Genomic DNA, 26,899 nt, shown 5'->3' on the forward strand with positions numbered 1-26,899 from the left:
ACTATGATCTTCCTTCGCTGACAAAGATGATTGGTTTGGGGCCCTCACACGACACTTTTTTCTGCAATGAGATGACTGGATCCAAGTTGGTATTCTTGTGCAGCAGATTGCAGTAAAGGTGGTAAACAGGACCTGGAAAGGGCCTTTTTACTTCAGACTCAAACAGTTCTTTCCCTGGAAAGTTTTAACATAAACCTAATCACCAGGCTGCAGTTGGTGGCAGGGATGATCAGGAGGTTGACGAAGAGCTTCTCGTACAGTTTTGTGTTATTACTGCAAGAACTGAATATGTTTTGTGCAGTAAGACAATATAACATTATCAGAGTTACTTTGTCATTTGACACAAGGGAGAGTAGCTGGAAGGGCCATGGGTCTCCCCATTAATTTCTCATAGGGGCTCAGTCTTCTTGTAGTATTTAATGTATGCTTTGTACTTATTAATGCTGAGGGAAGTGCTTCTGGCCATTTAAGATTTATTTCAGCACAAATCTTCAAAATCTTATTTTTAAGGGTCCTATCCAGATGACTGTGGATGGTTGGGATAACGAAGACTTAACTTAATATTAAAAATCTTGCATAGCTCTCTGGTCAGGGAGTTATTAAAATGTGTTCCTTGATGACTATTGATAGTACAAGGTACCCCAAATCTAGGTATTAGTTCAGTAAGTAGTTTTGTAATAACTGTCACAGAATCTGCCTTATGACATGGGTAAGCTTCTGCTCATGCAGAAAACATGCATACCAGCACCAGTATGTTCTGTAAATTATGGACCTTTGGCATCTGGACAAAGTCCAGCTGCACATTATCAAAAGGTCCCCAAGGTGGTGGTAAGCATGCAGCCTCGATTTTTGCATTTTTGCTAACATTGTGTTCTAAACATACTGTACAATTATTAACATGCTGAAGTATCAGAGAGGAGAAATGAGGGGCATACCAACTTTTGGTAATTTGATTAAATAATGCTGTCTTACCTGCGTGGGATGGTAAATGATATGCCCTTACCAGGTACGGTAACAAGGAGGCAGGTTTATTGCATCCATCTGTAAGCCACCTCTGAACTTCTCCCTGTGATGCTTCAGCTTGGAAAGCTGATACTCCTTTAAAATCAAACACATCATCACTGTTAGGCTCTTGCAATAACATCACATGTAATTTTGCACAAAGTCCTTCTACAACTTGCTTAGCAGCTTGATCTGCCAAATTATTTCCCTTTGAAACAGTGTCTATACCCTTTTGAAGGGCACTATATTTAACTACTGCTAATTTTGTAGGTAACAAAAGAGAATTTAAAAGAACAGTAATATAAAAAGAGTGTTTAATCTGAGTTTCTGCTGACGTTAAAAAACCTCTCTGTTTCCAAAGTTGCCCGAAATCATGTACTACACCAAAGGCATAGTGACGGTCAGTGTAGACATTGCAACTTTCTCTTTGACTAGTTCACAAGCCCTTTGTAGAGCCATTAATTTAGCTACTTTGGCATAATGGAGAGATCTAATGGAGAGATGAAAAATCAGCAAGCAAAAGAGAGCAGACTGCTGAAATTGAATTCATCCTCAAGTCTTGGTGAGTACCTTTGCGAGGTAGACCCTGTTTTTCACAAAATATCACCAAGGCGACACTGATGTATAGACTGTATTTATATAGCATATATCATGGACAGAAGTAAGTCTGAAACAAAAAAAAAGATAGCTGCGTGCACAAGACCCAGGATAAAAAAAGTGTCCAATCTTGGTAGGCGCTCTAGTGCCAGGACTGGAAAAAATGACAGTGTAGAATCTTCAAAATACGGAAACATTCCTACAGTGGGGCCAGGCCAGGCCCAGGGGGAAGATGCCCCCCTGTTGTAGAAGGAAGTAGCAGTCCACAAAAATCACAAAAATTGATTGGCCAAAGAAGAGTCATAAAGATGATAGAGTGGACTATTGAGGATAAGAAAGAAATTATGTATTGTTACTATTATGTAAAAAGCCCATAATTTCCAGACACAAGATATACAAAACGATTAAGAGAGAAATTAGAGGAAAGAAAAATACTTCCGCAAGAAAAACTGTCAAAAGCTTCAAATAAAAATTTGCGTTCATTAATGCAACATATATTTGAAAAACAGTATATAGATCAAGAAACTTTGATCTGTTTGGAAAAAGAAGCATCTGAGGAAGTGCGAAGATATAAACAACAAAATCTAAAGATATTTGAAAAATATAAAAAGAAATATGGACATGGGAAAGAAAGAGAGATTTGATATTGTGCAATATTTATGCAAAGGAGAAAGCCAAGTTAACTAATATAGAGAAGTCATTCTCAAAAAGATATTCGAAAAGAAATACAGGCAAAAACATCCATATATGGAAAATTTCACAGTAAAAAAATTAATATCACAAAGATGGAATGTGGAAAAGAAGATTAGTAAAGTAGAAGTTGAAGTTATGGAGTGCCTGCGAAGTGAAGGATTTAATGTAGAAGGTCTAACACAGACTGCATCACAGCATGATGGAGTGAGTCCCCAGAATAAGGAAAAGCAAGAAGATCAGGAGACGTGAAGAAGAAATACGGACTTGGGAAAGAAAAAGAGATTTAATATGGTTTAATATTTATGCTAAGGAGAAAGCAAAACTAACCAAAAAGAGCAGCACCAAAGATATTTGAAGAGAAATACAGGCAAAGGAATCCGGATATGAAAATCTTTACAATACAAAAAAATAAGACTAAGATGAAAAGTAGAAAAAGAGATTAGTAATGGAGAAGTCAAAGAAATAGAAGTTGAGGTTATGGAGCAGCTGCAAAGAGAAGGATTCATTGTAGAAAATAGAATGCAGAAAGCACCACAACAGGATAGAGCAATGGATATCCAAATTAAGGGGAAACCAGTGGAACAGGAAGCAATTGGTCAGGTGCCATGTCAAGATACTTTGGAGCCTTCCAGAGGAAACCAGTATAAATGTTCACTTGAAGCTAAACAGCAAGGAAAGGAACAGGAAACTGTGGAAACTCTGATGCAGTCAATGTTGAGGAGTGATAAGCCAGTGAGTTCCTATATGACAGAGCAACAGATGACACAGGACAAAATTGAAGAGAATGTGCCACAGGAAGATGGTGTAGAACTTTCTATAGAATGCCCACAGCAAATGGAAAATACGGGCTGTGCCCTCAGTTTGGAAGAAAGTGAGCTAAGAGAAGAGTTGCTTGATTTTATGGGCATTGATAGAGAGAAATAGACTGCAGAAGGTCAATAAAACCCAGAAAGTAAGAAGACTGATAAAACAAATGAATGCAGTAATTAGGACTGTCCATAGAGAACCATGTGATGTAACAGAAGTAAACAGGATATACTACTATGCTGCTAAATTAATAATTGATGAAGTTCTACCACAAGATCGCAGGGTAGTGAGGGAAAGGAAGAGGAGAAATCAAATACCATCATGGAAGTATCGAATAGAGAAGACTATAAAGCAATTAAGACAGGAAGTGTCACTGTTAGAAGATTAGAGAAGAGGGAATAGATCAGCAAAAATACTAAGAAAGATGTGATTGAACAATGCACAGTATTAGAACAGACCAGGATCTATCATGCACTATCGCAAACAACAAACTAAAAATTTCAGCACAGGCAGAAAAACTTAGAAGATGCACAGATAACTATAAGGGAGAAGTACAAAATAAGCAATTTATTGATGACCCAAAAAAGTTTTATAGTGAATTGGGAAATAAGGTAAAAGGAATTGAGACAGCCAAAAAAAAAGAGGAAGTAGATACATTTTGGAGAAGTATTTATGAAGATCCTGTGGAACATAGCAAAGATGCTGAATAGATAGAAGAAGTAAAAGAAAGAATAAGAAGTTTAAAGGTACAGAATATGAAATGAGATGAAGTAATAGCCAGAGAGGTTGAAACAAAGTTAAGAAAAACGTATAACTGGAAAACCCCAGGCCCAGATACAGTACCTAACTTTTGGGTAAAAAGTATTAACATCTTTGCACGAGGATTTAGCCATGAGTAAGAATTATTTATATGCGCACCACGATCAGACTGGCTAACAGCAGGCAAAACAATGCTCCTACTTAAGAGTGAACCTGCAAGCTACCCTAAAAATTATTGACCAATAACTTGCCTTCCAACAACATATAAACTATACATGGGAATTGACGCCGACAGAGTTTATAGTCATTTAGAAGAAGACTCAATTATGGCAGTAGAACAAAAGGGTAATAAAAGAAAGTCATATGGAACAAAGGATCATTTGTTGTTAAATAAATTTAAAGTGGAGAACTGTAAAAAGGGAAGAATCTACGTATGGCATGAATTGACTACAAAACAGCATTTGATAGTATCCCACATTCATGAATAAAAGAGTGCTTAAAAATGTATAAGATACACCATACACTGATTGACTACATTACAGTAACCATGAAACAATGGCAGAGCACTTTGCAATTAAGCCATGATAAAGGACAGATTACCATCCTAGGGATAAAAATTCAAAGGGGGATATTCCAGAGTGACTCTGTGTCACTATTGCTGTTCTGCCTTCCATTAATCCATTAAGCTGTTTACTTAACAGCTTAGGTCATGGCTATAATTTGGCTCCTGGAAAACAACAAATTCTAATGACTTCTCATTGTCTCTTTGTCAGTGATTTAAAACTGTATAGCTCATCAGATGAGGAAATGAAAGCACAGCTACAGGTTGTCAAAACTTTTTCAGATATTAGAATGTCATTTGGTCTTGATAAATGTGCAAAAGCAACCTTTAAAGCAGGGAACACTGCAGCACCAGGAAAACATCAGTTTGGGACAAGAATGTGATTTAAAAGAACGTGAGCAAGAGGGAGTGTATAAATACTTGGAATTGATGAAGGATCAGCAATAAAACATGAACAAATGTGAATACAACTTAGTAAGGAATACTTTAGAAGACATAAATTAAACAGCATTGACATCTAGGAACAAGATCCAAGCTATAAATCAGTTTGCTCTTCCTGTCCTAACTTGCAATTTTGGAGTGATTGACTGGCCCCAAAAAGTGTTGGATAGATTAGATATTAAAACAAGAAGGATGCTTTATGCTAGCAAATGATTTATAAAAATCACTGTATACCAAGATTATATATTCCCCGTTCCGAAGGAGGGATGGGCCTCCTTGAAATTGATTACATGTATAGATCTTCAATCTTGGGACTCCACACATATCTCCTGACCTCACAAGATCCAAATGTAGTGAAAGTTTTGAAACATGAGGAGAATAAATCTAAGATGACTTCTCTGCTTAATTTATCAGAAGCATATCGACATCAAGCAGGAGTGGAACTCAAACCAGAAGTAGATAAAAACCAGGCAGCAACTGAATGTGCCAAAAAACAAAAGAAAGAATATAAGGTGAAGGACCAGATGAAAGGCAAGAAATGTGGAAAAAACTTAAATATAGTTGCAAGTGTAGAAAACTTCTGGAAGAATCTCATGTTGATCAGGAACGAATGCAGGAATGGTTAAGGAGAGGTGAATTCAAACCAAGAAATGAAAGGTTAATATTGGCAGCCCAAGCTAGTGCGCTACATATGCGCTGGTTTACAAAGTCCATTGAACATGTGGGAGAAACAGACAAATGTAGGTTTTGTAAAACTGAATAGGAAACAATCACTCACCTTGTTGCTGGTTGCAACACACTAATGGCAGAAGGACTGTATACTGAAAGGCATAATAATGTGGCAGGACTGTTGCACTGGGGATTGTGCAAACATTATGGTATTGAAGTGGCTGAAAAACACTGGAAGCATGAGCCGCAAAGCATCATAGAAAATGATGAAGTTTATATCACATGGGAGCACCCATTACCAACAGCTCAAAAAGATGCAAGAAAACCAGATGTAGTGGTCCAAGAAAAGAAGACAAAAGTAGCATTGATCATTGAAATTGCCACACCCAGTGACTACAGTGTCTTGCATACAGAGAGACACAAAGTCATAAAATATCAGGATCTGCAGGCAGAAACAAGAGCAATGTGGAAGAGAGATACCAAGACAGTTCCAGTAGTAGTAGGAGCAACAGGTCTTATAAAAAAGAATTTACAATAGTATTTAGATATGTTACCAATACATGTAACTCCATAAGAACTGCAGAAGGAGTCATTACTGGGCACATTGTAGGTGCTGCGAAGAGCACTACTGGCTGACATCAAAGATTGAAACAATACTAATTTCATGAACTTTAATCATACTTTGACTTAGGAATAAGGTGCATTCCCTTCATGGTATTAGAAACCCAAAAGACTTGGAGAAATTAAAAAGGCAGAAAATACTTTTTGTAGTCTTTGTTGAAGTAAAACATCATTACTGGTGCAGACAGATTCCTACGATCAAATTTCCATTTCAGTCTCTTCCACAGGAACCATTCAAAAATAGGTCCAGTTTGGCATTGGGTATAGGAGTGTCATTTAAGTCATTTCTAGGAGAAAGCAGATAATTACTCACACACACACACACACACACACACACACACACACACACACACACACACACACACACACATACACACTCTTCACCACCCTCAACACTAGGTAACAAAGATGCAGGATTTGGAACAGGATAGCGTATGAGAGAAATAGATGGATCAGAAAGAAGAGTAAGTTCTTAATTAGTTAAATTTGCTGTTGAGAGGGGTTGATTTTTCATTTTATTCAGAATGTTCAGAATGAGAGATGGCTACTATAAGATCATACCCAAGCAGCAATGATTGCGGAAGATTGAGTAGAATGGCAGCAGCGGTCACTGTCCTTAAACGTGGTGGAAATCCCTTTGCAACAGAATCAAGTGCAGTACTGTAATAAGCTAATGGACGATAGTTGTCCCCATGTTGTTGTGCAAACACTTCCTGATAAAATCCATTTCTTTCATGACAAAACAAAATTAAAGTCTTTCCATAATCTGGTAACCCTAAAGCTGGGGCAGTAACTAAAATTTACTTTAAATATTGAAATGAATTTTTTCTTCACTATCCCAAGGGAGGGTCTCTGGTTTATCCTGTTTTAAAAGATTTGGTAAAGGTTTAGCAATTTCTGCATAATTAGAAATCCACTGTCGGGGGGGGGGGTGTATAGTCAGCTAAAAAAGGGCATTAGGGCAGTGAAGGATTCTAGATACACAAATAGTACAGCATTATTGTATTCATTCTGCAGACTATTACCTCATAATGTTTTATGCAATACATACATTAAAAGCATGGAAAGGTTTATGGAGTAAAGAGCAACATTTCCAAGAGTAGCATTATATTTTCAAATATAAATGTCAGTTTTTGTATACACGTCACTACAAAGGCACTGGTTATGTGCTTTCATTGCTTTATTTTATTTTGTGTGAATTCACAAATTATGGTTGTTTTGTGTTGCTTTGTGTGATGACACAATTTTAAGTATACAGGCTGTGGGTGGGTGTGCTTTCTTATGAGTTTGCAGGTTTTAAAGTAATTGTTTCAGTAGCATTTGCATGAATAGTTACAGTTAGCATTTTGAAACCCCAGCCTGTATAGTCTTGAGAACTTACTATTTTTTGTTTTGTTTTATTTTAGTAAAAAAGAGCTGATCTTTATTAAATACAACTAGGTAATATATTATTTGTGACAGTACAGTCCACTACTTAGTATTGTACCATGCTCAGAATTACAAAATGCAGGATGTGTGACACACCCTGGAACTTAAGATTGCTATGTAGCTTCTGGGCCAGAAGCATGTTCATATTGTTTAACTCCCAGTGGATTTTTGGGAACAAAGAAGAGCAAGCTGCTATCAACCCTTCCTGACACACACACACACACACACACACACACACACACACACACACACACACACACACACACACACACACCCATCTGATTTACAGCACAAATTAAAGACATAGATGACCAGGACATCCTCTCGGAACTAAAACTGTCTCCTGTGACAAGATTTGCATTTTTCAAGTATTGAAATGTACATTGGTTGTGCAAGCTCAGTAGATGAACATTGCAAAACTATTACTGTCTAAAATTTAAAAGCAGAATGTTTTAGCATAGTATAATACCTGCCATGGGATTTTCTCCCTCTTGGTATATGGATTTGGTTCTAAACAGATGGGAGTAAATACCTGCCTTTTGGCATATGGGTTTGATCCTAAACAGGTAGGAGTAAATACCTGCATAATCCCTATCTCCTTATAGTTGTACTGTAATGTTTTACTTGGTCTGTGGCACACACTTAATTCAAAATAACTCAAAATTAAGAGATCCAAAGCAAGAGCAAAAACTACAAATTCCAGAAGAGTGTAGTAGTTACTAAATCACTATTCTTGTTTTCCTCATAAGACAGAAGCATAGTTTAAGCAAATTTTAGTGGTTCTTGAAAATGCATTGCCTTAAGAAATAACTCTGAGATGGCCATCCATCCATTCTCTGAAGTTCTTATTCTGGTAGGGTTTATAGTGGTAGCCATACCTCTCAACCTGGAAACATCAGAAATCTGGACAAGGCCCATGAAAAATAGGTACAAATCTGTACGCTGATTAACATAAAATTTGCATACATGATGACACAACCCCGCCCACTCCCGCAGAATTATGGAATACCAAGTTTCAAACGCAAACTGAAGAACAGAACCAAAATATAACACCAGAGACCCTCTGTGGTCATTCCAATGCCGCATTACCTGGCTATTTCACCCCATTTACCATAAACACTAATATGTGCATAGTGCATACTGCTTTTCTTCTACAATGATTATTTGGATTTTATTTTTTTTTACATTCTACAGCACAATGCACAAACACCAATAGCTATCTACTAAACAAAACAATACTGTCTCACAATGAAAATAGACTTGGCTATATGTAGGACAATGCAGAACTGGATACCCTTCCTCTGGAAAATCCATAATTTTTGCTAAAAGTTATTCTGAATGTTTAGTTTTAAAAAAAATGTGTCATGCTGATCAGTTATGAAGAGATAGCATGACCTGATTAGTTAAGGTGTTTCAACAGTTTACAGAACTGTAAGGCAATCAGTTAAACACCTTGGTCATATTCTAAAGAATTTACCAACATCCCATCTCATCATGGTTTGCATCAATTCCTAAGAAATGGCACGAGAACTGATATTCTTGGCTACTACAACAACCAAAACAAAGCATATTTGTAATTTTATGTTAACATCCTCTGGGAAATTCCTATCATAACTGAGTTTGAAATACTGAACTGGTCAGCTTCAAAACCCTGTCTTCAGCATCTTGATTATAGTAAAATCAAAATCAGGAAATTCATAATCTACTAAAAATCAACAAATTGACATACTGTGCTAGCATTTTCAAACATAATTTTGGTTATTCCAGATGTGAAAAATATTCTGAAATGTAGTATGAACAGTACAATAAAAACAGCAACAATAATATTAGACACAATGCCCCCCCCTTTGGTGGAACTCAGAATTAATCAAACTTCACAGACCCAGATGTTTGACATCTATTTTGGGCAAATGCTTTGACAAACCTTTTAAAATATAGAGTTGGCCCTTCCAGATATACATCAAAATTGTTTCATAAAAGGCAGATCCACACTAACCAACCTAAGAAAATATCTCTAGCCTTAGACCCCCAAGGTTATAGATTAGGATTTAGCCAAGGTCTTAGATTCTCACTCACTCAGCAATCAAAACCATGAGAAATGTAGACAATCCATCGTATTATGTAAAAATGATGCCCTTGTTAGGTTACAGTGTGTGTGAAAATCAACTGAGCTAGTTCAGAAAACAAGGGTCAATTCTGGACCTCACATTATTTAAGATTATGCTTGCAACACTCTCAAAAAATAAAATCTGCTGGCTTGCAACACTCTCAAAAAATAAAATCTGCTGGCTATCTAAATATGCAGAGGATAGTAAAATATAGTTCAGAAAACAAGGGTCAATTCTGGACCTCACATTATTTAAGATTATGCTTGCAACACTCTCAAAAAATAAAATCTGCTGGCTTGCAACACTGTCAAAAAATAAAATCTGCTGGCTATCTAAATATGCAGAGGATAGTAAAATATATACATTTTTAAACCACTAAGCAACAATCATCCACTGACCTGTGCCAATCAATGCAATTTTACCCCATTCAGAACACGCTATTTTTCTTGGGTTTTAGACCAAACAAAAAAAAATGCAAGCCTTCTTGCCCCAGGAAAAGGTCCAGAACCTTAAAATTTACTGCCAGTTCCTAACCTCCCAGCCTGTTCAGCCAGGGAGATTTTCAGGAGCACTAGGGTTTCATGGCAGCAACCATATGAATGCTTCTTTAAGTTACATACAAGAAATATTCAGTAATACCCGAAAAATATATATACAAAAAAGACACATACAAAGATGCTGTTTTTACACACACACATACATACATATATATACACACACACACACACACACACACACACACACACACACACACACACACACACACACACACACACACACACACACACACACACACACACACACACACACACACACACACACACACACACACACACACACACACACACACACACACACAAGTGCCTTCCCTTCTGGCATGTTACCTTGAAGAAGCTTGTTCCCTGCTGGGTGCTGGCATTTTTCTGAAGCTAAATTTATCGACTTCGTTCCTGGCTTAAATAAAGCTTCCTTCCAACTCAGACAGACCGGTAAGCTGCTTTCTGTCATTGGCTCCGCACTCCGCAGTCCGCATTCAGACCAGTAAAGCTGCTTTTTTGAGACTCCACTCCATTCCCACTTCCCAGCTTACATAAAGCTGCAGCTAGCGTCCAAGTTCCCGCTCGCATTTTGAAAAGGTAACGTAAAACGTACATATTAGAGCTGCATAATTTGCCGCCAGCCGGAAAAGCTTAAGTTCCAGCTCAATTCCGACTGGCTGGACGGCCTGACTGTGCTGACGTCATCGCGCATGTGATGACATCAGCACCAACAGCGCGAAAAATTAAAACAATTCAAAACAAAAGGGAAAAAATCGGAAATGAAGGGGTGCCACTCGGGAATCGTGACACCCCTTCATATGGACCCCAAAACTCGGTAAAAAACGAGTAAATCGGTATGGTTGGGAGGTCTGGTGGTAGCAAACTGAGTAGGGTAACCAGACTTCCCTATCCCAAACCATCGCAAGCTCATCATGTATCCAAATGTTTCCATTCTGTCCCCAGCATGCTGTAAATCTGTGCTGGGGGGGGTCTCCTCTCATTTACTTCTGTCTGGGAGTCTCCTCTCATTTAGCTCTGCCTGGGAGGTGGAAGGTGCCCAGGGGACATCCACACTAGGTGCATAACAATATATGACACCACTCATCCTAAAGGAACAATGGCTGTACTAAAAGATCCTAACAGATTGCTTAGTTCTTGGACTGGAGAAAGAGAGAGAGAGAGAGAGAGAGAGAGAGAGGGAGAGGGAGAGATACCAACTAACCTGCAAAGGAACCTCATCTCTGCTGCTTTTGTAGTCTGGGTCCCTGTGTTGTTGTAGTATCTCCCAAAAGTAATTTTGGTTTATGTAGTCATATACTTTCTGTAGGTTTGCAAAACAAATGCAAACAGTACTGGTAATTACATACATTCCCACCAGTGTCTGCCAGAGGCCAATTTAATCCAGCGTTACATGTCCAGGATGGAATAACCATTGCTATGCTTGAAGAAACAGGTAGATTGTGTGTTATCTTTCTAGCCTTTTGACATAAACTTCCTTAGGAAGGCTAAGCAGCATGATCTGTTTGTAACGAGAACACACTATTTTGCCAGCCTAGAGGTACTGTACTCACTTTCTATGTAACATTGAAAATACATGATTTGATAATGTCCGGTACCCTAACCATTTCTTACCATATTTCCTTTATTCAAACAACCTTGCCTCAGTGGAGCTATAAAAAAGTGTTTGGCATCTGTAAGCCTTTCAAAAAATAGATCCAGTCCCACCAGCTGTTTCTGACATTATATCTTCAGATGAGAGCATGCATAATGGATTCAGAAGTTCCTCAAAACATTCTTTCCATCTTACAACAGTGTCCCAGTTTGAGGTCACTGTTTCTTCTGCCTTGCTGGAAACAGCCTGGGCAATGTCTTGTCTCCTGTATCGAGTCACCATATTGTTTGCTTGAACCTTTTTAAGGCCATTTGAAAGTTATTCTGTCAAACTTCTCCCATACCTGCATTTTTACTTCAGCATCTTCCACAGCTGTTGCCCTTCTGGCCTAGATATAATTGTTAGTTACATATAGATGTACTTCTAATAGCAAAGCATGGAAAGCTTCTTTTTTTTAAACTGATGATAATCTTTTTCCAGGGGGCATGTCCCTCTGCATCCCTTCCATGTTGGGGGGGGGGGGCTGAAGCCCATTCCCTCTGTTATTTTTTTCTGTCTGTAATGTTGCACAGGCTTGGGGAAGGTGAAATATATATTTTTGAGAGTACTGGTGTTTCACGCTTCCTGAAGATTTACAACCTTGTAATTAGAATATATTAGTATTAGTGGTGTTGGAATGTGCCCCCCTGTTGGGGGGGTTAGAGGAGGTGCAGTGGCCTTGCAACACCCTCAGAAATGTACGATTTTAGCTTTGTTAGCACTTTATTATTTAAGTATTTCCTTGCTTGTATTAGAGTTAATGTACTACTTCAACATGGATATGCAGGTGTAGCCTGCCATTAGCAACATTAGTTAATTTTGTTAGAGTTTTGTTATGTTTTTTTATGATTCTAGGCACTTGCAAATTCATTATAAAGGTATGCAGTGAGATGCATTTACTTCTTTTAGAAACCAATTTAGTGTTTTTTATGAACTGTAGTTCTCATTCTTAAATTAAAGTAATAGTCTTACTGATAAAATAAAACCGAGATTTTCTCTTTTTTGTACATTCAGGTTTCTCCTTTCTGGCTTCGTATTTGATAATTCATCTTGGACTCATCTTATCACATTATTTATATTTGAGTAATTTTGTTCTGATGCAATTGAGAACACTAGTTGAGTAATCAGAATAGTGCTGTAAACCATTATAAGTAAATAATTTGTTGTTATTGCTTTCTTGTTTTGAAGGTCAAAGATGAACCAGATTCACCGTCTACCTTGGGTATGCTTGACCGCTCCCGAATGTTGCTGTGTGTCCTGACATTTTTGTGTCTCTCCTTTAACCCGCTGACATCTCTGATAGATGGAAGAACTCGTGAAGCAGACGGATCTTTACATCATGGGTCAGGAAGAAGTATCCTGGGATTTGAGTCAAAAGGTAACTATTTTTTGGAAGCTGAGAGGTAAATACATGTTCTGGGTTGCATGTTTAACACTTTAATGCTCTTACTTTTTTCTGAATAACAGGAATGTATAATACTTCTTATAATGTTTTGTGTTTAAGGATCTTCTTCTTCATTTTTACGTCGTCAGTTTTTGTTTTATTAATTGTATTCTTTGTGCATTACAGATGGTTTGAGAGGCTGGTTTGACTGGTTGCTTCCTTCGTTATTCCTTTGGCTAGTAAATGGTACCATTGTCCTAAGTGTGTTTGTAAAACTCTTGGTGCATGGTGAGCCAGTGACTCGGCTACACTCACAGTCTTCAATGAAATTTTGGCAGCATCGCAAACAGGCAGAGCTCGACTTAGCTAGGGTAAGTATTTCCCTCTTCTTTGTGAACTGCATTTAACAGTTTACAGCATTGTTTGTGTTATTCTTATACACACTCAGATCAGTAGATAGGTTTCTGTCTCATTATTTCATTTAGCAAGAAATGTGCTACTGTGATGGTGAAAAGTATTAACACTTGTATGTTTGCACAGGTGGTTTATCCTAGTATGAATTACTAAAAAGATGAAAAATATTTACAGTTCATATGAAGTTCATATGAAGAAAGCTATTTTCTGTTTTGTGTTACTATAAAAGGTGGAAAGTATTAACATATGCATATAAAAAGATGGATTTTGCATGATGTAGTCCATCCCCTTCAACAGATTAGCTGCCATATGCACTAGTCAACTTGGCCTTTTATGACTTTCCCAGCTCCAGCTCCTCTCTTTGCTCCCGTAATGCACTCTGCCTCTCTGCTTCTTAATATAGCTGGTTTGCTGCTGAATAGCTGTTTATCTGAAAAATAACCCTTAAGCTAGCTATATTATTTAGCATTCATGTTCAGCATTTTGTTGGCGTTTTTCAGTTTTGCCTTTCCTTTCTCTATGTTGTTCTTGGTTTTGGAGTAGTTCCATGTCAGATCCTTCCATTTTTTCCGATTCATATTTGAATTTTGTAGTACTCCTACCCCCCTACACTCTAGGTAATGGCTACCATTTTGTCCGAGTGTTCTGGTGGAGTTTTACCTTTGCTGGTGCTGCTCATTCCTTGGATTGTGATTATTTGAATGTTGAAGTTCGACTGTTTTATGCATGCTGTGTTTGAACCAGTGTGGTTATCAACTTGGACAAGTGACGAGCAACTGGGAGGGATTGGGTGTTGCCATCCTGGTAGGGTGGGTGGTATCATGGGTATCACTGGTGATGATCCCTGGTGGAGACTGGGGGTGTCTTGTGTTGGAAGGTCTGATCCTGTTAGTGGGTGGATATGTCTGAGCTGCTGTGGAGATGAGCCAATATACCACGTCTTCCCCCATTGCACACCCATCCATGGATGTTACCAGTAGTCATCAGGAGGGATAGTGAGAAGAGCATAACAGAAACTCCCTGGCATTGTGGTGATGGCTGAGACCCCCCAGGATGCCCTTAAGCTCCATGACTAGTCCCATCTAGTATCTAAGGAAGTTCAGCGGGATGAGGATTAGATGGCAGACTCGCCATGGTTGTGGTGCACTGGGTGGGAGTACCATAGGATGATGCAGGCGCAAAAAAAGTTGATTAAAGCTGTCCCAATGTGAAAACTGGCAAGTTGTTAAAAGAGGCAGTAAAAGTTATCAGTTTGGGTAAATTCAGTTAGTGGCTAGTAATTACAGTGTCTGGATGTGAGCAAAGAAGAAATTTGCATTAATTAAAAAAAACATAAACTAGAAAAGGAGAAGAATAAACAATGTCTGGAATGAACTCTTAAGCAAGTAGCAGTTTGTTTTAGCTTTAGTACAGGAGATAGCTTGTAATAATTTAGAGGAAAAAGATATCAGATGCATTATATCCAGCTGATGCCCATTATCATTAGGTTCACTGCAAAAATATCCCAAACAATAAACTAAAACAGTAAGTGAGAAGGTCACTGAAAAACCAATCAGTAAAAACAAAATGAAAACTCCAGCAAAGCTAGAACTAACAGCCCTGTGTTTTTTATGCTTAGTCACTCTGCTTGTGCTGTGCTGACGAGGTCATAACAAGGCCGAAATATGCATATCCACAGCTAGTGGGGTTTGGATTTATTGGCCTGAAATTGTCCATTAAAATGACAAAACAAGTCATGGGCATTCAGAATCGCTAATTAGCTGAAACACCTGATGTTCATAAGGGTCATTTGCATATATCCCATGTGCCATGTGCTTGGCCCCCCCAGTCTACTCTACGCCTTCCTTCCCTTTCCGCTCATTCCCAAATTTTTACAGAAAGCACAGAGGTTTGAAGTGCCAAGTCATCCTCATTGCCCCTTGTTGACCCTGTCAAGTGTGGTTCCCCTTCCTTTGGTCACACCCGGTTTGTCTACCTTGGACTCTGGATGCCTCTCCAGATCTCTTGTCCCACCCCTTGGGGCACTGCCATCAGTTGTTTAGAGCCTGAAACTAACCGTTTGGTTTCTGCACTTCCAGTGATGGCTAGAACTCCTGAGCTTTCTTCCCCAGTCAGAAGAATTTTGATTGCAGCACACAAACCATCCACTAGGAAGCTATACAAAAGTAAGTGGAAGAAGTTCTCTGCCTGGGCTCATCAGAACAATCTAGACCCCCTTTTCTGCTCCAGTCTTGGCAGTTTTGGACTTCTTGGCTTATCTCTTTAATAAAGGTGCAAGTTTTTCTATGATTAAAGTGCAACTTGCAGCCATTCCCAATTTTCCTATGGGGAGAATTCTTTCTCTCTAGTCTCATCTAAACTGTACAAGGCCTTTTTGAAGGGTGGCTTTCTCCTATGTCCTCCTATTAAGAATCCTGTTCTTTCTTGAGACCTCACCTTGGTTCTTCAGGCCTTAGTTTCACCCCCCTTCGAACCTTCAGCTAAAGTAGACTTAAAGTTTCTGACTTGGAAAACTATTTTCTTGGTGGCTATTATTTCCTCCAAGAGGGTATCTGAGCTACAGGCTTTGTCTTACAAGCCTTCATATCTGATTTTTCACAAGGACAAAGTTGCTTTACATACTAATCGTTCCTTTTTGCCCAAGGTTGCTTCTGAGGCTAATTTAAACCAAGTCATCATTCTTCCTGTTTTCTTTCCAAAATTTCAAAACAAGGGAGAGTACCTTTTTCATACGACAGCTCCACTTCTGTTTGGATAGAACCAAAACATTCTGGAAACCTGACCAACTCTTCGTATTGTTTTCCAAGTCCAAATTAGGTAAACCAGTTTCCAAGGTTACTCTAGCCCATTGGATAACTACTTGTATCAAACTTGTTTATTCCTCTAAGGGCATTTCCTTACCTGGTCATATTAAGGCCCATTCTACTAGATCTGTTTTTTTTCCTCTTCAGCCTTCTGATGGAAACTTCCCATAGATGAAATTTGTGCAGCTGCTACTTGGTCTAACCATCAAACCTTTATTTACAGTTACAAAATGGACATTATTTCTAGGACCAGGGCTTCCTTTGTGTTTGCTGTGCTCCAGAATATCCTTCCTTGAGGGCCTCCTGAGTTCTTTCAGTAGCTGGAGACTCCGTCCCATTGGTTGAAGAGCAAATGAAGGCAACATCATCAAATAAAGAAGTTATATACTTACCATAATGTTCCATTTGTGTTGTTGCCTCTTATTTGCTCTTCAACCTTCCCTCCCTCCATCCTCCTGCCTTTTGAAGGACCTAACAGAAAATTTTGGGCAGATACTTCTGTTCTCCTTTGAGCTCCTGAAGTATCCCTACTTGTCTGATTATTTTATTTCTATGTAATTTCTTCCTGTTTATTTGTATCATGATTATGTGATATACTATGCTGCAGCAAACTCAGTCTGAGAGATTTGGAGGAGAGGAGCATCATGGGTAGGGGAGGAGCTCATATGTTGGAGCCTACAGTTTTGGTATGCGGCTGAGTCGGATCCAATCCTTGGATCAGAAACCCATAGGTTGAAGAGCAAATGAGAGGCAACAACACAGATGGAATGTTGTGGTATGTACACAACTTCTTTTTTACTGAACCAGTCTGTGCAAGTTTAGTGTCCCAAACTGCTGATTACCTTTTGTTTTGGGTGTTGGCCTACTTGGTACTGGCAGGAAAAATGAAAGTATATCCGACATCATTTTGCCTATCAAGTCTTCTTCAGATGGCATAACTCACATCAGTCCTCTCTTCTTCAAGTGCTTTTTATCTGTTATTACCTCTTCAGCCACAGAATGTGTTCTTTGTCCTGGGCCAGAGAAGTTTCCTATGTACATTTTCACAGTACCCTCTAAGGTAGAAGAACCTGATAATAAAATTTAAGAGTGAATGACCAGATTTTGATGTCTCCACCTTGTGCTTGATAAACCTGTGATTTCAGGCTCTCAGATTATTTGCTGTACTGAAAAATATCTCAGTGAAAACAAAAGCATCCATCAGGCCTGCCACAGTTTGTTTTGAGCCTATTCATTCCCATGGGTGTCTTCATTACAGAGATATGATCTGACTGGGGGAGCCCCTACCTAGGCATCTGTGGACTTGTTTTGTGTCTTTCCAGCATTTTGGTAATGGACATGCTTGATGGCTGATTAGAGCACTTGCCTTACTGCAGGGCATGCTGCTCCTTGCTTTACTTGTGCATCCTCCCACTTACAGACTACAAGAGCTGATGTCACCAGCTTGATATCACCAAGCTCATGTTACGGCTTGGATCAGATCTGTCATTAAGCTAGGTCATTTATCTTTAAATTCAATATTGTCTTTTCTGTCCGCCTCAACCTGTAGGTTATCTGGTCAGATCTAAGGCCGGCACATCAGAATCTTCAGCTCCAAAGCTCCATATCCTCTCCCGTAATGCTCCGCATATATAATCTCAGATCTCCTTTGTCACGATTCAGTGCCAGACGAAAGACCTGTCAACTAAGTGCAGTTTGCTGTATCTCTTTTGGCAATCTTACAGTTTTGCCTCATCTCCTGATAGTTTAGTGTTAGCTGTGTACTATTTAGTTTAGAAGTGGTTTACTTTTGTTTATTAACTGGTTTGTAGCTTGATTTTGTGTGTGTGTGTGTGTGTGTGTGTGTGTGTGTGTGTGTGTGCGCGTGTGTGAGAGAGATCTGTCTTTGCCACCATTTTCTGGCAAGACAGTGTAGGTTAGTTCCCTTATTCTGCTCTCCTTTGCAGGCATTTATCCTTTTTGCTGGCTGTTATTTCTTTTAAAAAAACTGGTGTGTGTATATGTCTTTATCACATTTTCCTTAATTTAAGTTTATGGGCATAGTTAGACTGATAAGGAATGAAAGAAGCGGACCATGGTCACTACTATTAGAAAATAAAGAAATGATGTGGCAATTACACCTAGAATCAGGATCCTGGCCGGGGTAAATGAAAATATATCTATTGTGTGTATCCTAAAGCTAAAGGCACTGGAAAGGTGATATAATTGAAATTTACTTCATGGTATGATTTTTTTATTTGGGACAAGGCTTTATAAAATATGTATAAACAATGATGTTATTTATAATGTACATGTATAGATTTATGGGTTAATGGGTTGTTGCCGGGTTTGGTGCCCTTGTGGATTATGTGGGCTTGACTGGTTGCCTTGGTGGGAGTCTTATGCTGCACCTTCTGTTTTTGAGGTGGGCACCTTAACCATTATGCTGTTATTTCTTTCATTGGGTTTATGTTTATTTTTTTTAACTTTAAAAGTTAAATATATATTGATAGCGAATACCCATTTACATTTTATATTTTTATAAGGGTATAAAATATTAATTTAAGTAGGAAAGTTTTATTGAAGTAACATGGTAAAAAAGGTGTCTTTAATACAAGTATTTTAGTATCGTTATACATTGTATTTATTTGGTGTGCAGATTAAAGGAAAACAGGTGTTGGGCTACTTTTAAATGCTATTAGAAGGGGTGTGTGTGTACCAGTACATTGATGGGTGTTCTTTATTTAAATTCTTTTGTTTGATTTTATCTATTTGTATCTGATGAAGTCTGCAGGGGCAGACGAAAGAGCTTATATTACGATTTTTATCGTTTGCATTTAATAAAAATTTGGATCTGTGACAAGCTGTTGCCATGGAATTAATTTACCTTGCTTTTGGATGGATTGGTTTGTTTCAGAGTTTTCTTAGTCTGCAGTGAGTTGGTGGCTCTTGGCAGACCTTGTAGGCCTGTCTAAATTCTGTTGGTGAGATCTTTTGTTCTGTGGGGCGGGGGAGGTGGGGGTCTCTGTTGATTCAAGTCAGGTATGGGTGATCTGAGGAAATTTAGGTATGTTGAGCATTTTGGACAGTGGGTGCAGCTTTGAAGTTGAAGATTGTGATGTGCTGGCAAAAGATCTGATAACCCCACAGGTTGTGATGGATGCAAGAGAGCAACACAGATCTATCAGTATGGTAAGTACTTAACTTTTTTCTCTTTGTACAGGCAGACTTTAGACGTGAAGGAGTCTGTCATTTACTGGACATAATCTGACACCTCAGCCTCACCTGAAAAGTGTGTGTCGTTGTTCATCATCTGTGTTCTGGGTATACCAGGACTGCTTTACTGGCGGCTTGATAACTGTCCTGTGTTTTCACATTAGATAGCAAACCACATACTGCAGGTGCTGCTATCAATGGCCACTCCATCAATAGTATCACTGCTTTAGTTACTTGTTTGCTTCAGAATTGTCTCTGTTGTTAGTGTTTGTGCCATTGCCATTTAGTCATTGTGCCATAGCCATTTGGTAATTGGTTCACATCTTCACCAAGTGTTGCTTCTTGTACTGTGATTGTAAGAGTCAGGCCTTCTTTGCCATCCTGTTGCTTCTGAGTCCATTCTTTTAGGCTTTCATTTCACTTTAGCCACTGGGAGGTTTAGTTTCATCACTTGTGATTCCAGTTGCCAACTGCAAAAGGCTTCAGAACTCAGATGTAGTAGATTTGTGCTGACTATATCAGCTGACCTCTATGAGAGCCTTCTGCAGGAGTATGTATTACCTTTTTACCATTCAGGTGTGTCTAGGCAGTTTCTTCATTCAACTTTGTTGGTTGGATCTTTTTGCAAGTCAGGTAAGACCAGTATGCATAATGGTTAAGGTCTTCACCTCCCATGCACATGGTACAAAGTTTTATCCTGACCTCTGGCAAATCCTTGATAATCAAATTTCTGCAGAAAGTAGCCCATTGCACAGCAAAGTGCATGTATTTGCCAGTGATAATTGGGTTGAGAACCCTGCCTACTCTGACCTATGCCAGAGACCCATGCCAACAGTAGAAGGAGTGTATGTGCACCTATTGAGGAGTGCATGCCCACCATAAAGCCCAACAGTCAATAAGAGTCTGGTTTGGTGGTGTCCATTTGCCCAGCTTGGGTTACTTCGGATAGCTCTGTTTAGTGAAAGCTGCATGTAAAACCAATTAACTTGCCAAACAGGAACTAAGGATTGCTACACAATATATGTTCACTGAGAGTACACAGATTGGAAGTGAATGATACGATGGTAAGATGTAAGGTAGACAAGATGGAAGGACTGGACATCCTCCATATCTAGGAAACAAGGTAGAAGAGGGCAGTGCAAGAAAACAACTTGGCTTGGGATCCAGAGTATATTACTCAGGAGGATGGCAGACTAGAAATGGTGTGAGAATAGTTGTGAGGGAGAGGCTTCAGAAGACAGTGAGGGATATCTTCAGACTTAGTGATACACTAGAGTCTGATTACCATGAGTCTAAAGATAGGGCACTATTTATAGTCTCAGTCTATGTCCCACAGCATGGTTGTGACAGTGAGGAAAAGAGTGCATTCAGACAGTTGCCAGGCCTACTAAATAAAGCAGGACAACATGAATTGGTATTGATATTGGGTGACTTGAATGCGCATATTGGGACAGACAAAACAGTCCAAAATGGATCCCTGCAAGTAAGGCGTCTGCAAGGTCTCAAAATACCTAGACACTCCAAGAAAAAATGACCAGCAGACTGTGGTAGCTGTAGATATGTATATGTATATTAAACAATCATAGCATTAGTATATAATATAAACAAACCAGTTTCGGCTTATACTTCTCTAAGCCTTCATCAGTATAAAAATACAAATAGAAATCAGCCATTTATATACTGTGTCAAAAACCTGAAGACCAATTAGAGGTGTTCATTTAGCCCTGGGGCAAGCAGCCCTCCCAATTTCATAATCCATTTTTTCTCTTTAGCATTAAGTAATTCATGCCATCCAAATTTATTATATTTAATTCCCAAAATTCTGTCAATGATAATAAAGTGAAAAGATGCTGTTTTGTGGGATTCAGTATGTTTAAATAAAGCATTTGTGTTTCTTTTATTCTTGATTTCACTAAAGTGTTCTGATATTCTGTTTCACTGCTCTTGATGTTTGCCCTACATAGAAAGCAGAGCACTTACAGATGGCAAGGTAAATGACCCAATCTGAGCTGCTTCTGGAAAGCGGCTTAGTAGATTGCCCAAAGAAACTGTGTCAGGCTGCAAGGCAAAAACAGAACAGTAAAGAAGATATATACTCCTTATAAGGGAATCCCTCACCAACCTGCTTACCAGTCCAGAGGAAATCAGAGGCAGGTGAAAAGAATATTTCTAGCAGCTTCTACATGAAGAAAACCCTAGAGAAACTGTACTGCCCCAGACACAGTATGCAGTAAAAAAAGAGGAGTCCACCATAGAAGAAGTAAGAATAGCATTAACGAAAATGAAGTCTGGAAAAGTAGCATGCTTAGATGAGGTCAGTGCAGATATGATCAAGGTATTGGGTGAGAGAGACAGGTGGGAAATGGATCCTGAGTGTACTCATAGCAATATGAAGAAAGAAAACATATTTCAGATGACTGGAGAATATGCATACTAGTGCCAGTGTTTAAGAGCAAAGAGGGCATTCACAGGTGTGGGCAGTACAGAGATATCAAATTCCTGTCACACTGAACAAAAGATCTGGAGAAGGTGAATGATAAACAAAAACATAAAATAGTAGAAAGTAAGATGGGAGATGATCAGTTTGGATTCAGGTCAGGAAGTAGCACAACTGACCTGATGTTTGTGAGACAGATAGTTGAGAAGAAGCTAGAGATGAGGAAAGAGTCCAAGTGGGCATTCCTAGACTTGGAGAAAGCGTATGACAAGGTATCATCAGAGTTGATTTGGGCAGCCCTACTGTGGTTTGAAGTCCCAGAAACACTGGCAGAGTTATTGCAGGCTATGTGCAAGGACCTAATGACTCAAGCATGTACAGTGTTTGGACTCGCAGACGGGTTCCCATTGCAAGTGAGTATGCATCAGGGTTCACCTGTGAGCCCACTGCTGTAAACACTGGTGATGGACTACATTAACAAACAGGTTGAATGGGACAGATCAACAAAATTGCTGTATGCAAATGATGTGGCATTACAGGCAGCAAAAGCTTCAGTGAAGGATAGGAGTATAGAATGCAAAACTGAAGGCACATGGGATGAAAATTAGTCATACCTCTCAACCTCTTAGAGCAAGAAATCTGGAGAAAGCCAAAAATAATGGTGGAACAAAGGACCAAAAATAAGGACACTTTTTAAATACTGCTCTTAGAAACTTAGAAAGTAGGTAGAATAACAGGTTTTGCCTTAGCATATATTTTCAGTGGGATATTAAGTCTGAAACTCAAATGTCTGTCATTTTCTGACGTCAGACCTCAATGATCTGCCAGTGATTTGCCAGAAAACAATTTTATGAGAAACAGACCAAAACTACGGGGCAAAACTCTGAACATTCTGCAAAAATACTTACAGTTGAGAGGTATGATACTGAGTACACATAAGACAGCTGTAATGGCAACAAATGGGGAAAATCAGAAGAAGCTGAGGAGTGAGATAAAAGGGGAACTAATGGAAAAGATTAACTTCAAGTATCTGAGAGGGGAAGTCTGAATGAGGAGGTCAAATCTAGAATCAGAGGGTCTGCAGCCAACTGGCACAGTGTGTCAGGGGTAGTGTATGATAGAAGAATGCCAAAGAAGCTGAAAAGCAAGGTTTACAAAACAGTAGTGCGACCAGTGCTATTGGGGCAGTGAAGGCACAGCAGTTGAGGAACTAGAGATGCTGGAGATGAAGTGACTAAGATGGGTTGTAGGATGCACATGGTGGGACGGATAATGAAATGAAGACATTAGAGCAGAAACTAAAGTAGCTCCAGTTGCAGAGAAAGTGAAAGAGAGCAGATTACTTTGGTTTGGATATGTGTAGAAAAACAAAAGACAATCTGGTGAAGAACATTTGGGACAGGAAGGAAGAAGGCAAGAGGAAATGAGGGTATCCATCAGAGAGAGATGCATGGATTGTGTGAGACAAGGCCTGAGACAGTCAGGCTTGACTGTTGAAGAAGGTACTAGAGTGGCATTGAATCAAGAGAGATGGCGACAAGTGACATGACACCCCGACCCTATGTAGAAAATGGGGAAAAAGGGGAGTTGATGATGATACTTCCTCTATGTTTTGTGTTTTTCAGGTTCTGCCTGCTAATTTGATGCTGATTAGAGTAGCACTAGGGCTGTGTGTACTGTTCTAGGCTAATGTATAATGTGTGGTACATGATAGCAGAAGGTATGCTTGCTCTTGAGCATGAAAACGAGAGATTCAGAATTGTGCTGGTCTTGGATGCCAGAAGTAGAGATTCTGATATTTGCCTACTGTGAAAGGTGAGTGTGTACTTTTTATATCTTGTGTTATATTACTCTCCTACATCTCACCCCTAGTCTTGACTGAGATTACACTTGAATATCTAAATTAAGTAGCATTGACAGGATTAGTCCATGAGTATGTACTTTTCTCTGTTTTAGGTAAGAAGTCTTTGTATCTCTTTTTCCAAAAAAAAAAATTCTGCTGTTGAGGTTTTTTCACATTATATTCATTACAAAACTAAGTACTTTGCATCTGATCTGTGCATTACTAGACTACTATCCATCTTTACCACGAATGTCAAGTTCTTCTTGTGCATATTTTTTATTGTTTTTGCAACTTTACTGTCTGAATTTCTTCTGAAAATGGATTTTGCCCAGTTGGATTTATCTGGCTACTAAACAGAATAAATAATAATACATAATCTACATGAGTTACTCTATCCCATTTGCAGCACTTTTCATTTATTTCCATTTAATCCTTGTTGCCACATATTTAACCATCCCAGTACTTTTTCAGTGTAATTCCTTCATCAAGCCCTGTGCATTCTGTTTTAATCTACAAATCTTTTTCTTTCACTGTTGTCAAGTCAGAGTTAAAAATAAAATTAAGTGCTGTTATTTTTTTTTTTCAGGGTGATTTTGCAGTTGCTGTTTTAAATCTGAAGACATGTTTATCTGTTTTGGGCCGTTTACTGCCAACCTCAGGAATTGATCTTGGATGCAGTCTGGCCTGGAACGTAATCCGATACTGTCTCCAGAAGCTGGGATTGGTGCGCTGGCTGCTCAGGACCAGTACATGTCGACTAAAAGCAGAACTTCAAGATGAAGTGAAGACTAGTGCTCATGATGCTGCTCTGGTTTACCACAGATTGCACCAGCTACATATTACAGGTATGCACAAACATTTCTTTCAGTATCTGTAGCTCCTGAGTCTCAACCACCTGCACCAAAAATGCCTGGTGGGTAGTATGAGGTCCCTGACTGTCACACGTACCTGCACAAAAGTCCTTTTTTGACCAAGCAGTTATTTCCACAGATTCTGTCAAACCATCTGAACTTTTCCCATCCACCAAAGCCTTTCTGAATGACAGGGACCATAGAGCTATGGACAGGTATGGGAAAAAGTTTCTACATTAGCTACTTTAACTTTTTGTGCTGCTAATTATCAAACACACATGATCAGTTACCTGCTATCCATGTTTGACAACATGACCAAATTTATTCTTACCCTTCCTGATAGTGATTCAGAAACTCCTCAACAAAATTTGATTTATTCTGCCTCTAAGGTTGCATGCCATTCCATTAAGTGTCAGTATGCTGTGGCAGATTCTTCTTTCAGGGCTGCTGCTACTGTTTCTGTGCTGAGAAGGTACTCCTGGCTAAGATTATAATCAGTACCAGAGGGTGTGAAAAGCAAAGCTTTTAGATGCTTCCCTTCTGCAGAGATTTTCCAATAAAAAAAAATTTGGAAGAAGGGTAAAATTATGCAGGGGTTCAGGCAACTTTTTCTTTTCCCTCTTCCAAAATTTCAAAGAAATTGCCTCTCCAAACCAGGTCATTTCCATCATAAAATGTCCACTCAGCAGAAAGGCAAAATATTCGAAAAAGCAAAGGCAGGATAAACCTTAAATATGATTTCAAAGTAGCCAAAGGCTCTTTTTTAGATAAGCCGACAAACGTCTGACTTCTCCCCACTCCTCCCCTCGCCCCCTCAGCCATTTTCCCTCCAATCTTTCAAATAAGCGCTCTCTCGGATCTCCATTCTCGAAAAAGATATTCAGATTCTTGGGTTTTGAAAATCATTCATAAAGTGTACACACTTCAGTACAGTTCTCTTCCTTTTCAACACTCAGTTCTACAGGCACCTCGGGACTGACAGCATATGATTTCTCCACTCTTTTCAGACCTTTTACATGAGAGTATAATGCAACAGACACGTTAGTGATGTGGTACAAAAACCCACTTTATGGAGAGACCCTGAGAGTGTGGGAGTGAGTGTGGAACTCGGCAGTGTCATCAAAATACTTTTTTCTAGCAATGCACATCTCCCTGGCTAGATCATCTACCTAGCAGACTTGCTCAGCAGATATATTCTATTAACCCCTAAGGAGATTCCTCAACTCAAGTTGGTGCAGACAATATTCTTTCACTTGCATTTCGAGCACTAAATGCAGCCCTCTTATCCTTCCACTGAAGCATACCCATTACTTCCCCTGATCAGAAGATTCATACAGAAAGTCAGGTTGTGCAGAGCAAAAGTGATCTTTATAACCCCATTCTTTTCATGGCAGCTTTGGTTCTCCTTGCTTTGCCTCATCTCATGAAGAAGCCTGTGCTAGATCCACTCCAGATCTCTTACCCATCCAGTTGTCCTTGCATGGACATTCGGTTCCTAGAGTTAACCGCATGATTTCTTATATTGCTTTGATGGTCAGGGGCCCTTTGTAGTCATCAAGGGTTGTTCATATCCTCACCACATCACAGAACCCTTCCACTGTGAGGCTGTTTAAAGGCTAGTGGAAAAAGATTGAGCAATTCAGCAAAGTCTAGCCCCCTTCTCAGTTCCAGTATGCTTGACCTTACTACTCTTCTCTTCTTTGTTTGATGTAGGTTCTAGTTCTTCTACTGTCAGGGTACACCTAGCAGCAGTATCCTGTTTCCATCCTGCCTTTAATCTTTAGTCATTGGCAGTTCAGAAATTGCCTAAGGTCTTTCTGAAAGGGACCTTCATTCTTTGACCCCCTATTAAAGATCCTGTTCCCCATTGGGATCTACTGTTTTGAAGATGTTGACTACTCCCCCCCCCCCATTTGAACCAGGCAGTTTACCTGACCTAAAATCTCTCTTCTCAAAGACTCTTTCTTTAGTGCCTTATCACTACAGCCAAAACGTTTGAGTTGTGAATATTTTCATGTTGCCCTCATTACTTAATATTTCACAAAGATGTGGTCACCCTAAGAACTAATACTTTATTAGGCCTAAGATAGCTTC

The 26,899-nt window shown here is 39.1% G+C and overlaps 1 protein-coding gene across 1 annotated transcript in view; it reads left to right on the forward strand.

Annotated features, from left to right (window-relative positions):
- The window catches only part of SREBF2 (sterol regulatory element binding transcription factor 2), an 895,155-nt gene that overhangs the window by 392,164 nt on the left and 476,092 nt on the right, over positions 1–26,899 (forward strand). The window contains exons 8-10 of the mRNA XM_044068232.1: positions 13,066–13,255; positions 13,448–13,632; positions 24,541–24,799. Of these exons, the coding sequence (XP_043924167.1) occupies positions 13,066–13,255; positions 13,448–13,632; positions 24,541–24,799 (634 nt within the window). The remainder of the gene's footprint in view (positions 1–13,065; positions 13,256–13,447; positions 13,633–24,540; positions 24,800–26,899) is intronic.

The sequence above is a fragment of the Protopterus annectens genome, chromosome 1.part0 (genome assembly GCF_019279795.1).
Source record: "Protopterus annectens isolate FY-2018-M chromosome 1.part0, PAN1.0, whole genome shotgun sequence".
NCBI classification, from domain to species: domain Eukaryota; kingdom Metazoa; phylum Chordata; order Ceratodontiformes; family Protopteridae; genus Protopterus; species Protopterus annectens.